General features: G+C 44.8%; 1 protein-coding gene across 1 annotated transcript; it reads left to right on the top strand.

The window, feature by feature from the left end:
- Positions 1 to 867: 867 nt before the first annotated feature.
- RBP7 (retinol binding protein 7) lies at positions 868 to 16,187 on the top strand. Its single transcript, XM_081055526.1, has 4 exons — positions 868 to 1,119; positions 9,937 to 10,115; positions 10,236 to 10,337; positions 13,469 to 16,187. The coding sequence occupies exons 1-4, from the start codon at positions 1,047 to 1,049 to the stop codon at positions 13,517 to 13,519; spliced, it is 405 nt and encodes a 134-aa protein (XP_080911652.1). The 5' UTR covers positions 868 to 1,046; the 3' UTR covers positions 13,520 to 16,187.
- The last annotated feature ends 451 nt before the right edge of the window (positions 16,188 to 16,638 follow it).

The following is a 16,638-nucleotide window of genomic DNA, read 5'->3' as shown; positions in this document are numbered from 1 at the left end:
TGGAGAAGTAGGATTTTGTAACATGATAATATATGCAATGATCACTCAATAAATGTTGGCTATTAATATATTTGAGTCTAGAGCTCATGGGAGGAGTCGAAAATGGAATGTAAATCTCAGAGCCCGCCTAAGGAGAAGGTGTGTATGTTGCAGGGCAGACTACATTCCCAACCTACTCCTCCTTTCCCTTTCTCTCCTGTTAAGCCTGAATGTGGACCCTAGATTCTCCAGGCTACCTTGTAGTTAGAAGTGGCATGTGACACATCTTTAGACAATGAGTGTAAAGAGAAATCTGATGAAGTGATGAAGGCAGGTGGTGCTTTCCCTTCTTTCCCACCTTGAATGCCCTGGCTGCAAACCCAGCAGGCAACTCTTTTTTATTAAGTGTGTTTTTCCGGGCCCTGTCAGCTCCAAGTCAAGTAATTGTTTCAGTCTAGTGGTGGAGGGCGCAGCTCACAGTGGCCCGTGTGGGGGATCTAACCGGCAACCTCGTTAAGAGCCCCACGCTCTAACTGAGCTGACCCAAGGCCCCATCAGCCAACTCTTGACAGTGAGGTGAGGAGCAGGAATAAGAGGCCAGGAAAATCATGAAGATTCCACTTCCGCGTTATGGGGTTGCCAAATGATCGCCAGCAGCCACTTATCCCAGGACTGCTTGATAAGAAAAACAAACCTCTATGGAGACCACCAGAGTTGGGTTTATTGAAACATTATTTGCAGCTGACAGAGTAAAATTCATCGTGAGTTTGGAGGCAATCCCTTGGTCATTAATGTAGGGAAAACGTGTGGCCTGGAACACACTCCTTTGGAGTTAAAAGGAGGGGAGGAGGAAGCCCCAAGGAAAACTGAAGCGTTTCCAAGGGCGGTAGCACAAAAGCAGGAGCTCGCGGCGAAGGAAGCCAGGAGGGCTTCTAGGAGCAGGTGTGTGGGACGCTCCCCGCGCTCCGCCTCGCGGCCCCGCCCAGGTCCCGCCTCCCCGGCCCCGCACTTAGGGCCGAGCGCGCGCAGCCCGCCCGCTCGCCGCCGGTGTCGCCTGAAGCCCCGCCATGCCCGTCGACTTCAGTGGTACCTGGAACCTGCACAGCAGCGACAACTTCGAGGGCTACATGCTGGCCCTAGGTAGGCGGAGGGGCCCACGCCGCGGAGGGGCCGTGGGGGGCGGTCGCGCGCGTCTCGGGGTCGGGGCCAGGGCGACCCGGCCAGTCCGTTGGTTTTCCGGTGCACACTGCCCCGTCTGCGCTTCCCGGGTCCTCCGACCCCCAGCGCATCTCCTGGTCCAGCCTCCATCACCCCGTCCTTCCGCCACCCGTCAGTCTGTCCGGCCGGCCGTCGGTCCGGGCCCCTGCGGTCCTTCTGTCTCCCCCGCCTGCCGTTCGTCCTTCCTCCCCGTCCGCTGTCCCTCCGTCCGCCTGCCCACGTCCCGGTCCGTCTCCGTCCGCCCCTCGGCCAGGGCTCCCCCCGCCCTGCTAAGACGGCTCCAGCCACCTCGCAGTGGCGCTCGGGGACCATCGCCCGGAGGGGCGACCCTGCTCCGGCAGCCAGCCCCGCGATTCCCGGAGCCCGGGGGCGCCCCCAGGGCCCCCGACCCGCAGCATGGGCGTCTCCTGGGGCTTGTCCTGGGGCGGCCAGGCACTCGTGCTCCCCACCCCTCGACGTTTCTGGTGCCCGCTAGAGTCGGAACCACGTTTGAAATCTTTAGTTTTCTGACTTCCCATTCTTCCCTCGAGGGTTTGAGGGGGGACGAGAAACCCAGGCCCCTTAGAGGCCGCTTCCCTCACTCCCCGCCTCCGGGACGTAATGGCAGCCCCGAGGAAGGTCAGTGGTGCCTGGAGGGGGTCGCGTCCGTCGCCTGTTCTGCGAGGCGCGGAGCAGGGGCCGCAGCGGCCGCCAGGGACGTGTTGGGGCGGGGGGGGGGCGGGGGGGACGAGGGGGGTCTGACCAATGCCCTTGCTTCTCAGAGGGGCTCGAGAATTTGTTTCCTGCCCTGGGGGTAGAAGGCCTCGCTTCCTTACCGATCCCCAATTTGCCCGGCCCTTAGTCTCATTGTCCAGATTTGGTGGATCTGAGCACCTACTATGTGCCAAGCACTTTTGCCTAAATGACCCTTTTGACAGATGGGCCTGAGCTGTTAGCAGTATGGGGGCATGGGAGCTGCTCTGGCTCTGCAGCCTTTTATTTGACAGTGGACCTCAGTTTCCCCACCTGTAAATTGAGGAGGGTTCCAATTTGTTGTGGTAAATATACACGTAACACAAAATTGGCCGTTTTTAACTGTTTTGAAATGTACAGTTCTGTGGCCCCAGTGTGCGTTTAAGATCTCTGAGCCTGTGGTAGTAGTCACCCCTCCCTTTCTCACACTAAGTAGGGAAGTCTGGGACATCGCAAGCTAAATCTGATTCAGACTGACACAAAATCTTGTAGGGAAGGACAAATTTTTTTTTCTTCTACCCATTTTCGGTTCATTGGCTGGGGTCCTGTAACTTAAACTAACAAAAGACAGATTAACAAGAGACAAACAAATTTAACATATGCGATGTCAATACACAGAGGAGCACTCAGTGACGAGTATCTCAAAGGAGATAACGAGCTTATATAGCATCTTAGCAAAGAGTAATCATTTTGTAGAGAAGTGACAAGACAAGAGGACTTTGACTTTTAAAGGGTGGCAAATCCTGGGAAAGTAACTAAAATATATGGGGGAACTAAGGGAAAATAAGGGCTAGTTAGTAAAGTTTATTATGTAGAATCTTCGGGTGCCATCTCCAGGCTTATAAGAGTCTAGTGTCATCTCCCTAACTTCTATCTGCGGGTACAGAGGCGAGGGTGGCATGGAGTGTGGAGAGACTGTTCCACGGGTGTGATGGCTGTCAGTCCCACAAGCTGGCCCCAGCCGGTCTGATCATAATTGATGTTCATTGGGACATAAATCAGCACCCCTGCCCTGCCTCCCACTGCGGGCTGGTTCCTGGAACAGGCTGTTGTCCTGACCTGATTAGATATATGATTTCTGTACTTGGTAATATTCACGGATTACTACCTGTGACTATCCCCCCTTTACCTTGAATAATTCTTAGGTGTCTCCCATGGGTTTTGGGGATGTTTTTTATCTTGCAGCTGCCCAAGACATGCCTCGTTTTAACTTTCCCTTAATAAACTCTATTAGTTATCAGGTTATTAGCCCCTTTTTCTGGTCTCTCTTCTACTCCCTTTACGAACATAGACTTTCGAGTCTCTGGGCTTTTCCCTCGGTCTGAGTGTACGAACGGGGACACCTTTACAAATTTAAGTCTTGTTTTTAGGCAAATGGGAACGGCAGAGAACTTTTCTTCTATCTGCTTCTTCCCAGTTGTCTTCAGTTCAAAATAACCTATATGCCCAACTCGCTTATTTTGGGTGGCATATTCTACTACCCTTCAATCTCATTTCCTCTGTTTCTGATTCATAAGACGAAATTAATGCTTAATTTTCCCAAAGGCAGTAAGTCCGGATATTTTACTTATCTCCCCACCCAAAATTAGTGGTACCATGGAACCATTTCTTCCCTGGTTTCTCTGGCTAGTGTCTGCCTACTTGTGTGGAGGAGAAAGGGTTAAATATCAGGTGATGGCTTTGAATTCCTTTTTTAGCAATTTCCATGGCTTTGAGAGCAGACCTCTGTAGAGAAGAAAACAGGGAGTGAAGTCAGTCAATAGTTCGTGTGCGGAAACATCTTTTGCTACTTCTTTCTTATTGCAAAGCAGCCTTCTGAGTGTTTAATTCGTGTTTTTCAAATGTGTATTAGAATCCTTCACCTGCCCCCAATACTGTCTTGCTTTTCTGTACACTCCACCATGATGTCTTGTTTGACACTTTCCCCCCATGATTTCAATAGAGACTTATCAATTACCTGCCACTGTATTACGTCCTGGAGGCTATTTATTTATTTACATTACTTTATTATCCAACTCATTTCACAAAGGATTAATAGTGCCATATAGTGTTGAGCTAATATCCTGCCTCACAATTCCTTTTCTTAATTTTGGTCCAGATTCCAGAAAGATATTGGATCCAGACAACACTTTCTTGGGATCTGTTTTCCAAAAGAAATACAAATATACTGAGGATTTCTGGAATAGAAGCTACTTAGTATAACAGAGCACCAAACTGGAAACCCAGATAGCTGCTAGCACAAGATTGGTGGCAGTAGAATCAAAGCCACGTAACCTCTGAGTTCCTTTAGTTTCCCATTTGTTAAGGGAGGTGGTGGGATCAGATCTGATATTCTAAGAGCATCAGAATTACAAAGCCAGGGGTCTCTTAGCATTTTCAGCATCAGTAGCTGAAATCAGCTTTAAAACCTATGGCCAGTTGCCAACAAGCTGCGAAGAAAATCATTTGGCACACATTGCTGTCTGTGTGGCAATCACTCTCTCTGTCTTCATGTATAAAGAACACACTGCAGAGTCACCCATTTTCCCCTGGGCAAATAAGGGGCTTGGGACCAGGTGACTCTAGGATCGTGTTACTCAAGGACCAGCAGGAGCTTCTTAGAATGGGACACTTGTGCCTCACCCCAGATTCCAGATCTGTGGGATCAGAATCTGCATAACCAGATTTCTCAGGTGATTTGGATGCAAATTAAAATTTAAGAAGTGCTGCTCTTAAATATATCAGGTCATCAATGAGACACCTTGCAGGATATAAATACTATAAAACATATCGTCCTTACTCATATATGTTCGAATGCCAATTTACACAGAAATATTCAGACCCTTCATGAGGACTTCCGCTTCTGGTAATGGCAAACTATTTGTACAAACTCTTTCTTTGAAGACAGCTAAATTAAACTACGCCAAATATATATTTTTTAAAAAACTTCTTAGGGAAGGGAGAAAGCTACCAAACTAATAAAGAACCATCAGGCTGATGTCTGGGAGAGAAAATGACTCCAGGGAGATGAACCCAGCACTTCGGGTGGCTCTTACCTTCAGGGTGTTTGTGAGGCTAAGCTGCAATTTTGGGAGCTTCATGGAATTAGGGGGCCGAAGGTTGGAATCCTGAGTCAGTCAAGGGTAGAGACCGTGTAAACACCTACTTTGGGTTTGGACTCTGAAAAGCTGCCCCCAGGAGTAAGGGAGACCTGGAAATAAGCAGCTTTTGAACAGACTGTCCTTTGACTTTGAATGGTCTTTGGTGGTCCAGAAAAAGCTCAAGACTTGAACTTGAATTAAGGTGCTTCCAGATAGCTAGTGACCTTAAAAGTAATTTAAAAAAATTCTTTGGGGGCATCCGGTTAGCTCAGTTGGTTAGAATGCAGTGCTCTTAGCAGGGTCGCCGGTTCGATCCCCACATGGGCCAGTGAGCTGTGCCCTCCACAACTAGATTGAAACAACTACTTGACTTGGAACTGATGGATCCTGGAAAACACACTTAAAATAAATAAAAGTTTTTTAAAAAAATTCTTTGGAGGCAGAGAACATTATGCAAGTCCTTAAATTGTTTCTACAAATAACTTTTCAAATGCAATATCCAATGAACAATCAAGGTTAATCAAGTATATTAAGAGATAAGACCCCGTGACAAGGAACCTTGGGGAGTTGTCATCAGATATGTCTACTACCTTGATTATGGAGATGAAGTTACAGGTGTTTGCATATGTCCAACCTCATTAAATTGCACACATTAAATACCGTATTTCCCCCAATATAAGACCTAACCGGAAAATAGGTTTGATTTTTCGTAGCATGATTTTTCAGGATGCTCGCAATATAAACTAAGCCCTACCGTATTTCCCCGAAAATAAGACCAGGTCTTATATTAATTTTTGTTCCAAAATACGCATTAGAGCTTATTTTATATTACGAGCATCCTGAAAAATCATGCTACAAAAAATCAAACCTATTTTCCGGTTAGGTCTTATTTTCGGGGAAACATGGTATACAGTATGTGCAGTTTTTGTTTATTAAGTATACCTCAATAAAGTTGTTAAGAAATAAAAAAGACGCCAATAGTAAGAATCAATAGAAATAAAGAACAGAAACAGGGTCTCCAGATACTGGGATTATCAGAGATAGATTATAAAGCAGTTATACTGAGCTTAATTTTGGCAGGGAACAAGGATCTATAAAAAGTAACATTGGCAGAGTTGAAAAAGAAACACATGGAAATTCTAGAACTGAAAAATAACAAGCAAACTTAAAACTTAGCAAGATCTGCTCGGATTCCTCTCTGCGTCCCTTGTTTTCAGGGGCAGGGATGATCCTTTCTTGTTATAGGGAGGGCATCTCTCATAAGGGTCCCATGACCTTCAGGAGAAGGTCAGAGAGTCCTTCCTGCACCCGCCATTTCTCAAGCTTCTTCAGCTTAAAATAGTTAATATGCCAAGGTACCATATTTTGGGGTGGTGTGTCCTGAACCTGATCAGGTACAGAGTTTCTGTTTGGGATGATTAAAAATGTTCTGGAAATGGATAATGGTGATGGCTGCACAACGCTGTGAAGGTACTTAATGTCACTGAATTGTATGCTTAAAAATGGGTAAAATGGTAAAATTTGTTAGTTATATTTTACCACAATAAAAAAATTACCAAAAAAATTGAACTATAAGGAGACGATAGTAGAAAACCTACAATCAATCGTATATTTCATTAAAAAATTAACGCTCCGTGTAAATTCAGTTGTTTGAATTAAGTACGTTTTGTGAATTAGCATTCTTTCCTATCTTAGCCAGGGCTTATGACTTACACAGTGAACTAAAACGAGTTTTTTAAACATAGGGTTATAAAAACTAGAAAGTTCCTATCTTTTTTATTGGCTGGAAGGGAACTACAACCGGGAAATATTTCCCTGTTAGCCGAAAACAGAACCTGAGGTCTTTGTCCCAGTTGAGGATTTAAGTTAACCAAGTGCTTATTCAGTGTCTTACATTCAGATTTTTTTTGGGGGGGGGGTTTTTTTTTTTTTTTTTTTTTGGTTGTTGAGAGCCCACTGGCCCATGTGGGAATCGAACCGGCAGCCTTTGGAGTTAGGAGCATGGAGCTCTAACCACCTGCGCCACCGGGCCGGCTCCCAGTTTTTTTTTTTTTTTTTTTTTTTTAAATCAGCCCATGGCACATCGGAGAGATTTAGGGCACAGAACTTGAATAATCAAAGCGCTTTTAGGTTCAAGAAAATTGTTTTCAATTTTTCTTTGACTGGAGCAGATTCTCTTCCTAAGGGGAGATTTAGATCACTCTGTTTTCACCTTCCTTCTTGGTTATAAGTTCAGCATACTTAAAATGTTGATTTCTCTACCCCTCTCCAGTGAAAGGTATTTAAATTAATTTCATTTGCCTGGAGAGAAGGAAGGTAGTGCCACAGCTATTAGAAAGTGTGTCTTTCCTTAAATTTACTGTTCAACAGGCTCCACAAATCTTCTCCAGCTTAAATCCATTTACAAATACCCTTTAGGCACTTCCGGTGTGTTAGGGGCTTTGGGGAAGGAAAAAAGCACAGAAAGTGCCTGCGGTCTGGGATTTCCCCTTCCAGTCAGAGGTGGGTAGCCTTCCCTGCCCTAGGGCTTTGCACACACTACACGTTTAATAAATTTAACTTCAGGTAGGAAAAAGTAAATGATGGAAGACATCATACAAGAGTAGGATGTGATTGAATAAGTTCAGGGAGAAAAAGCTATTCTTTGCATAAAGATAGATAGTGGGAAACTTTAATTCTAGGTATTAAGTGGTCACCAACTTAAACTACCAGCATGTAATAAGGAGTTAGGACAGTATGACGACCTATGGGCACACCTCATTTTATTGCACTTTGAAGCTTTATTGTGTTACACAGATATTGTGTTTTTTACAAATTGAAGACAAGATCCTCCAGTAGCAAAAGGATTACGACTCGCTTTATTGGGGTGATGGAACCGAACCCACAATACCTCCGAGGTATGCCTGGAAATATATTTCTTGAGCACAAAAAGCAGGGCTTCTGAGTTAAAAAGGCAATTACAGGATTTGTAGGGCCAAATTACCTGAATAATCAGGAAGTCTGCAAATTCTTTGCCTTTTTGGAGGTACTGTTATACCATTGACCTAAATAATAAGGGAGCCATGGAGTTGTAGAATTATTCAGAATTTAGGGTTAACTTTGCTTCCTTTTCTTTTGCACAGACTACAACCTGGGAGATCGGTTTAATTCAAAATAATTTTCTGAAAACCGAGTAACTCTGTTGAAACCTTAGATCTAGTTTGTTTAAGTGCTAAGTACTTGAGTCTTACTGTTAGCACTAGAAGGCTATTTACCTAATACTATAAATATTAAATTTTATCTTAAGAATTAAGCGAGCGATCTTGGATATCACTAATTTACTTGAATATACAATTTATTTTAAATTTTTATGCTTTTTTGTCTACATAGAAGGAAAATACAATCAATTAAAAAATCAGGGACTACACCCACGTCTTAGAGCTTGAAGCTGTCTCGGCTAGGACAAATAACCGATGGCCTCTTTTTTTAAAAGTAGAAGTGAGGTGAATGCGTTAGCAGTGATAAGATTCAAATCAGTAATCAGAGAACGCACCTCGTGATGCGCCCCAGCCAGCATCTCTTTTGAGGGGAATTACTCCTTTTTGATTAGAACTGATCCCACATGTCCCCAAACGTGGCTCTGACATCGCTCGCTCCTGGCTTCTGCCAAACTGCAGGGAGAAGAAAGGCAACTTGTCCTTGGGATCAAGAAGAAAGTTTGCTTGGGGTTTAAAGTTTGGAGGAGCTAGCCTGGGATTTGGGAGTCCCTGGTGAACCCCACAGCAAAGCTCTAGGCAGGAAGGACCCCCTTACTGATCCTACAAGGTGTGTACCATCTTGTCCAGTTGGTCCCTTTAATCCCATTGTGAACATGAGAAGGTAGTCTGTCCTTCACAACTAACGGCAACGAGGCGTGTATGTCTCTGAAATGAGGATTCCTGGAACTTTATTTAACATGAGAGGACAGCCCTAAATGGGAGAACCATGCCCTGTGGCTCATAGATTTGTCCACGGCTGCTTGACAATTAGATCACGTCCTTTGCTGTAAACATTCCAGTAGCCCCCATCTGACTGCTTCTTTCTCTGAGTTAAAGCCCGCTGGTCCTTATGGTATCCCCACATCTCACCTCTAGCTCCTTTCCTTCCTCCTCTTTCTCCCTCATTCTGCTCCAGCCACCCGAGGCTCCTGGCACACCCTTCCTTGGAGTCTTTGGGCTCCCTGTGGCCTCTGCCTTACAGTTTTTTTCCCAGAAGTCTGCATGGTCCACTCCTTTACCTCCTTCAGCTCCTGGCTGAAATGTCACCTGCTGACGCTAAAATAGCAACCCTTACCTCCAGCTCTAAGCTACTAAATGGGAACTGGGCTTGAAATCCACTGTCCCTACCAAAACCCCGATCGCCTCCTCATCCCTTGTTTCCGTGTGTGACTCTTTTCTAAAGCTTATTCAGGGTTTCTAAATGGATAGTGTTATATGCATGTCACTAATTTTTTTAGGGCTTTTTTGCCCATAGTTTTTGTTCAGAAACTGTTCAAATGCTGTCTTAATTTGAAGTGTAAATACATAAAGCAGAAAAAGACAGAGTTGCTGTGACTGAGGTTGGGTTGGGGGCCTGAGCCCTGTCCCTTTGGCTTCCTGGTCCTTTTGTCAGCCTCTGGGGGCATCCCCAGAACTGCTTCTGCCATGCCCGACTTTCAGTCCATTACCTAAGGCACACACAGCCTGAGTCTTCCCTGAAAGCTGCTCAAGCTTTTCAATCAGCCTCTGCATGGAGGTTTGCCAGGAAAGCTTTCCCTATCGACGCAATTTCAGCAGCAAATGACATTGAAGTTGTGAAAGAAGCACCTGCAATCAAACTCAATGCTTCTGAGGACAGCTGCCAAATTCTTAGCTTTTGCGTCTCAAGTGAATGTTGAGATTTCTTTTCTTTTTTACAAATTATTTTTAAGGTATTGACTTTGCCACTCGTAAGATAGCCAACTTGCTGAAGCCACAGAAAGTGATTGAGCAAGATGGGGATTCTTTTACCATCCACACGTACAGCAGCCTAAGGAACTATCTTGTTAAATTTAAAGTTGGAGAAGAATTTGATGAAGATAACAAAGGCCTGGATAACAGAAAATGCAAGGTAAAAATTAAAATAATAACAGAGGCTCTAATTATGCGAAGTGAATTGGCATTCTACTTCGTAGTAACTGAGGATCCTGCCAGAACAAACCAGCATTTTTCTCTCCTCTCGTTTATGCAGAGTGTGGTCACCTGGGACAATGACAGACTCACCTGTGTCCAGAATGGGGAAAAGAAGAACAGAGGCTGGACCCACTGGATTGAAGGGGATGAACTCCACCTGGTACTTGCCACATTTTGTTCTTGATTTTTGATGAGATGATGTGGTATTGAAGAACATGTTAAACAGGGAACCCTCACCAGCAATCCTACCATTCCAGCCCGTGTTACCTTCCGTCTGTCAAAATAGTCTTTTCACTTAACATAAAAACATATCCCAGGTCCCTAAATAATTTTCCTGTTGAAGTCATCATGTATTAATTGAATAGTATAACAAGTAGCAAACTGGCTGCATAATATTCCTTCAGGTTAATGAACTCTCCTTTTAGTAAAACATTTTCTTAACCCTTTGGCCGCGATGGTTGCCTATATCCAAATGAATGTTTCCATCCGCGGATGGAAACTTCCAGAAAGGAAGTTTAGGAAAGCCGATGTACATTTTTCTATATTTTTGTGTTTTTCAAGAATAATAACAATAGGAAATTTTTATACATAAAATAATGTCATTTACATAAAAAGCAGCTTAAATTGTTACTAAATGCATAAAATATTCAAATATCAACTTTTTGGTGGTTGTGTATTTCTGACACATTTCAAAAAAAACTAGAAATTAATTAATACAGCGAAAGAGCTAAAAGCATCTAGGAGTATTGTTTCAGGGTGTTTTCTGCTATTGCTTAAATTTACATGCATGGAGCTTTTTGCATCCATGGATTTATTCCCTTGGAAAGAATTCGCAGAGGGGATCAATGTGGTGGAGGGACACATACCATTGCCTCTTGCTACTTTGTTGCCGTGCTCACTTCCAAAAGGGCCTATCAATTTCCCATGCCACCAGCACTTCATGAACATACAAATTATGGCTCAACCTAATCAATAATTTCTAAATATAATCTTGAAGGTATAAAATTGTACCTCAAGGCTTCATCATGGCTTTTTAAAATGAGAATTCCTTCCTGCCATATATGTTCTGATAGCTTACATCTTTCAAGTAATGATTTTATGTCCAATTACTGTGCTAAAGAAATCCTTTGAGTGCATTATCTCACTCAATCTTCAAAACAATCCTATAAAAGGGACATGATTTTTCCCATTTACAAATGAAGGAATTGAGATTTTGAAATTCCCCAAGGCTGCAGAGAGGAGATTCAAATCTAGATTGACAAGAATGTGTGCTTTCAACTTGATGCCTTTTTTTTTGCCTCAACGCATATGGTAAAATCTAGGTGAGATCCATGAAGACAAAATTGGAGCATTTATTTTAAAGTTGGGAATGGTGGAATATGAGGGTCTGAGGAGTCTTTGACTAGAGGTATTGTGGGGACAGAGTCCCAGAGAGCAGTTTCCAGACTCTCGGCCTCACATGGAAAGGTGCTGACTCGGGTAGTAGGTGGCCATCAGCTGTGACTAGCTGGCCATCAGCTGTAATCAGTTAGCTATTGGCAGCTGGTATAACTGCTGTGGCTAAGCGAGCAAGCACGAATTCCAGTTAGCACGGCGGATTGCAGTTAGCAAGTGGGGTTGGTGGGCAGAGAAGTGGACGGCAGGCTGCGGATCGTGTAGCTCCAAGCCAGCCACCAGCGAGAATATGACTCCCCTACCTATGGCTCCGTGGGTGTGCCTTTTTGGCCTCACCATGTCCTGTGTTCTTGGTGCGGGAAGCGGGACCAGAGACCCCGCATGACACCCCGCGTGACAGGCATTGAAAATGTTTTGTTCTAGATGGACAAATCTCACCCTCTTCTGACATTAAAAACAAAGTTAAGAAACTGGTTATCACAAAAACGTAATAGGGAACTGCCAAGGAACTAGAAATATGTTAGAGGATTTAGGTTACTTGGCTGTGAGAAGTCGTGTTCAAATTGCATTTATCTTCCTTTGACATATCCGGGAACTCTCCCTAAGCAGAGCGTTGAAGGAACCTTGCTCTAACGATACTCACGGGATAATCCTTACAGGCTGTGACATAATAAAAAAATAAATATTTGGTCTTTGTATCTGGTTCCTAAAACTCTGGGCATCTCCAGCGTGATAAGAGGGTCTTCTGTATGCTAATGAGGTGACTGGGGGCCCCCAGATAGCTTAAAGATGGGGATCGATCCCCAGAAAAATCAGAGGAACTGATTTTTGGAACTGTTAGCTTGGCCCCCAACCTCTGGGGAGAGGAGACTGGAGATTGAGTTAATCACCAACAGCCAGTGGTTTAATCAATCATGCCTATGTAATGAGACCTCCATAAACACTGCTAAGTGACAGAGTTCAGAGAGTGTCTGGGTTGGTGAAAATGTTGACGTGCTGGGAGGGTGGCATTTCTGGGGAGGACACGGAAGCTCCCCACAGCCCTGCCCCAGGACCTCTCCTATGCCTCTGTTCCTGGATTGTAGCCTTTATAAAAAACCTGTTGTGGGGACAGAGTCCCAAAGAGCAGTTTCCAGGCTCTAGGCCTCATGTGGAGAGGTGCTGGCTTGGGTAGTAGATGGCCATCAGCTGTAACTAGTTAGCCAATTAGCCACTGATATAACTGTTGTGGCTACGTTGGTTGGTTGGTTGGCAGGCAGAGAACCGGATGGCAGATTGCAGATCGTGTGGATCCTACTTCATGTGTCTTCCCCGGGTCGCCACTGAAACTGAAGTGTAGGAAGACCCCCTTGTTGGGGTATTGGTGAATGTTTGCTTTTGTATCTCCAACCCCGTCACCGGCGAGAATATAGTGGTATGACTCCCCTATTATGGCTCCGTGGGTGTTCCTTTTTGGCCTCACCATGTCCTGCGTTCTTATGTGGGGAGCGGGAGCTGAGACCCCGCCTGACACCTATACATGTAAGTGAAGAGCGTTCCTGAGTTCTGTAAGCCATTCTAGCCAATTATTGAACCTGAGCAGGGGGTCACTGAAACCCCCAATTTATAGTTGGTTGGTCAGAAGTGTAGGTGGCCTGGGACTTACAATTGACATCGGCATTGGGGGCAGTGAGCCATTAACCTTGGGGTCTGCGCTAACTCGGGGTTGTTCATGTCAGAATTAAGTTGACTTGCTAGACACCCAGTTGGTATCAGAGTTAGAGAAGTGAGGTTTGAAAAGATGGTATATATTTGGTGTCAGGATTTAAAACCGCACACATTTGGTGTCAGAAGTGTCTAATAATAAACCACATGCCAAGTCATCTTCTTTCTTCTTCCCTCCCTCCTGATCCCTAGGAAATGTTCTGTGAAGGCCAAGTGTGCAAGCAGACGTTCCGAAGAGCCTGACCCATATCCAACAACAGAGCCACGTGTGGCTGCATCTCAATGCTGAATTATATTCCAGAATGAACAGATATAAATCTGTCCTGATTTGGTGATAGGCCTTGTGGTCCGAGAGATGTCACACAGCCTGTATGCAAAAGCATTGCATTGTGGGAAAATGGCTCTGCCTCAATAAACCTGTCCACCAACTCTGACTTTTTCCTTCTAAAATTTAGCATATCCCATTATTTTAAGAAATGTTTGGTATATGCTGGCCATACCAATGAATAAGATGTAATTCCTGCCTTCAAGGTCTGGTGGGGAAAATGGATGAAACAAGCAGTCTGAACAGCAGTGATAAGTACAGGGAGCTGTGAGAGCTCGGGAGGGGCAAGCCTGACTTTGGGGGATGGGCAAGTGGTGGCCGAGGTGTGGGGTCGTGGAGGTGATCGTAAGCTGAGACCTGAAACACAGGTAAGCAGGAAGCACCAGGAAGCATTCTAGGTGAACGGCCAGGTGTGTGTTGGAGGGATGTGTGAGCAACTGAAAAGATTGCTTTAGCTGGACCATAAGTGTAGATGGGTGGAGTGGAGAGAGATGACAGACGAGGCTGGAATGACAGGCAGGGGCGCTGTCATGAAGAATCTTGAATGCCAGGTTTAAGAGGTAAGATTTTTGTCTCCAAAGTAATAGGAAGATGGTGACCGGTATTAAGCAGAAGCTCTGACTCATAGAAAGGAACTCCAACTGCAGAGGGAAGAAAGGATGGCAGGTGGGGGATGCGATTCGGGAGGCAATTGAGAAAGGCCTGCTAGAGGTCACACTGTCAGGTGAGATTGAACTCCGGGAGCCCAGGTCTCCAATGTGGGAAACGGACTCTTGGGACTGGAGAGAAATGGCCAATGATTTTGGAGGCAGAATCCATAGTTCGAGGTGACTGATGAGAGGTAAGGAAGGGAGAAGAATCAAGGAAGATGGCCTGTTGTGGGTACAGGCAGCTGTAGGAAGGTTGGAGCCGATCAGAAAGAAGGGTAACAGGCAGAAGAGGCAAGTGGAGTTGGAGCCTTAGATTTTGAGGGGCCTGTGCCTCGTGGGGGCCTGGCTGTCAGGAAGCAACGTACAGATGGGTGTGGAGACAGGTACAAGTTGTCAAACATATAAACTGCATGTGGATAAGTCTGTCCAGGACATTGTGTTTAAAGTGAGAAGAGAGAAACCGTTCTTTACAAATCCTGCAAAGAAAGGATGACCAGAAGGCCTGGGGAAACAGATTGGCATCAAGGGAGCCAAGAAGAAAGTGTTTCTGGGTTGAGGGAGTGTTCAGCACTTGCTCAGATGCCTGAGGACCAATAAGGCATAGTGTAATTTCTTAATGGTGGTAAGAGCTACAAAAAAAAAAAGGGTGAGGGGAGCAGGATGGCGAGGGGACAAGTGCAAAGGCCCTGGGGTGGGCGGGGGTGTGGTGTGCTTGTGGCGACTGGCGGTGAAGTCAGGAGGCAGAGGGAGCAAGGCCAAGAATAAGAGGAGATGAAATTCGCCTGTGGCAGAGCCAGGGGACTCTGTGATCTTTTCTGCTAGCCTGTAGCTTTGCAGCTCCCCGAAGTACCAACTGCAGTTTAGGGTACAGAAGCAGTTGATTGTTTTTTCAGTCCTTCAAGGTGTCAAGGGACTTTGAAAACTCAGGTCACAGTCGGTAAGTGTCTCTTTCAGCAAAGCTGTGTTCCTCCCACCTCCATTTGCAGGCTAAACAGCTCTAGTCTGGCTGCCTCTCATCCACCCTTCTCATCTAGGACTTGATTGAAAGTAGCAACAAGTACCAGCACCAGTTATCTCTGCCTTTCTTGTGTAAACCAGAGTTCAAATAGTTAAGGTAGGCGAGTCTTATTTATAGAAAAGTGCCAACTGATAGACACGAAAAGAGCAATAGATTCAGAAGATCAACACTTTTCAACCCTTAATGAAAGTCTGGAGCTGGGCAATGACCCTCAGTGGCTGCTAAAAGCATTAGATGAAAGGTTAGTAGGTTCAAAATGCACGAGTCGGGGTGGCGCCACCCAAATGCACCAAGCGATCAATCTTATCACTCAAAGGGGGAACAGGCACTGTGTGTGGTGCAGTGAGAGGTACAACAGTCACACCTGTGACTCCTTTTCAAAAAAGAAAAGATACTGTATCTAAATCAACCTGTATGACTATTGGTTTGTAACGAATATGGGGAGATAGAGGGACACATCACTTGACACCATCAGTCAAATCTGGAATGTGGGGGATTCAATTCTGGAAGGTAAATAAGTGTTTACTTCACTCAATAACAGCATGATAAAAATGGGGATAAGGAGAAGTGTCCTAAATTAAAAGGTAAAGAGGTAGGAGTCATGTCAATCAAATGCAAAATGTGGACCTTGTTTATTTTATATCCTGATTCAAATCAGCCAACCATAAAAAGATGTCTTTTAGATCATTAGGGAAATCTGACATGGAGTGGATAAAAAAATGATCAATTTTCCCCATGAGTTAATGGTATTGTGTGTGTATTTTAACTTGTCTTTAAACATATTTACAAGTAAAATTATACATTTAAAATGTGCCCTGAAACTTGGGCCAGCCCGGTGGCGCAGGCGGTTAGAGCTCCGTGCTCCTAACTCCAAAGGCTGCCGGTTCGATTCCCACATGGGCCAGTGGGCTCTCAACAAAAAAAAAAAAAAAAAAAAAAAAAAAAAAATTTGCCCTGAACCATTCCAGCAAAAAACAAAAAAGCAAAAGCAAAACATTAGGTGTACAGATGAAAGAGGGATGCAAATTTTTTTATAATTTAGTGGAGCTGCATATATGTGGGTGCTATAGAGAGAATAGTGTCTCCCCACCCCAAATTCATACGTTGAAGCCCTAACCAAAAATGTGACTGTATTTGGAAATAAGACCTACAGGGAGAAAATTAAGATTAAATGAGGTCATGAGGGTGGGGCCCTGATCCAACAGAATTAGTGTCCTTATAAGAAGTGACTCCAGAGCGCTCTCTCCCTCTCTCTTTCTCTCTCCCTATGCTCAGGGGAAAGGACCTGTGAGTACCAGGCACTGTGTACAAGCCAGGAAGAGAGCGTCACCATGAGCCAAGTCCTCTGTCATCTTGATCTGGACTTCCG

Source organism: Rhinolophus hipposideros, assembly GCF_964194185.1.
Source record: "Rhinolophus hipposideros genome assembly, chromosome: 8".
NCBI classification, from domain to species: Eukaryota; Metazoa; Chordata; class Mammalia; order Chiroptera; family Rhinolophidae; genus Rhinolophus; species Rhinolophus hipposideros.
This window is presented reverse-complemented; position numbering and strand designations above follow the sequence as displayed.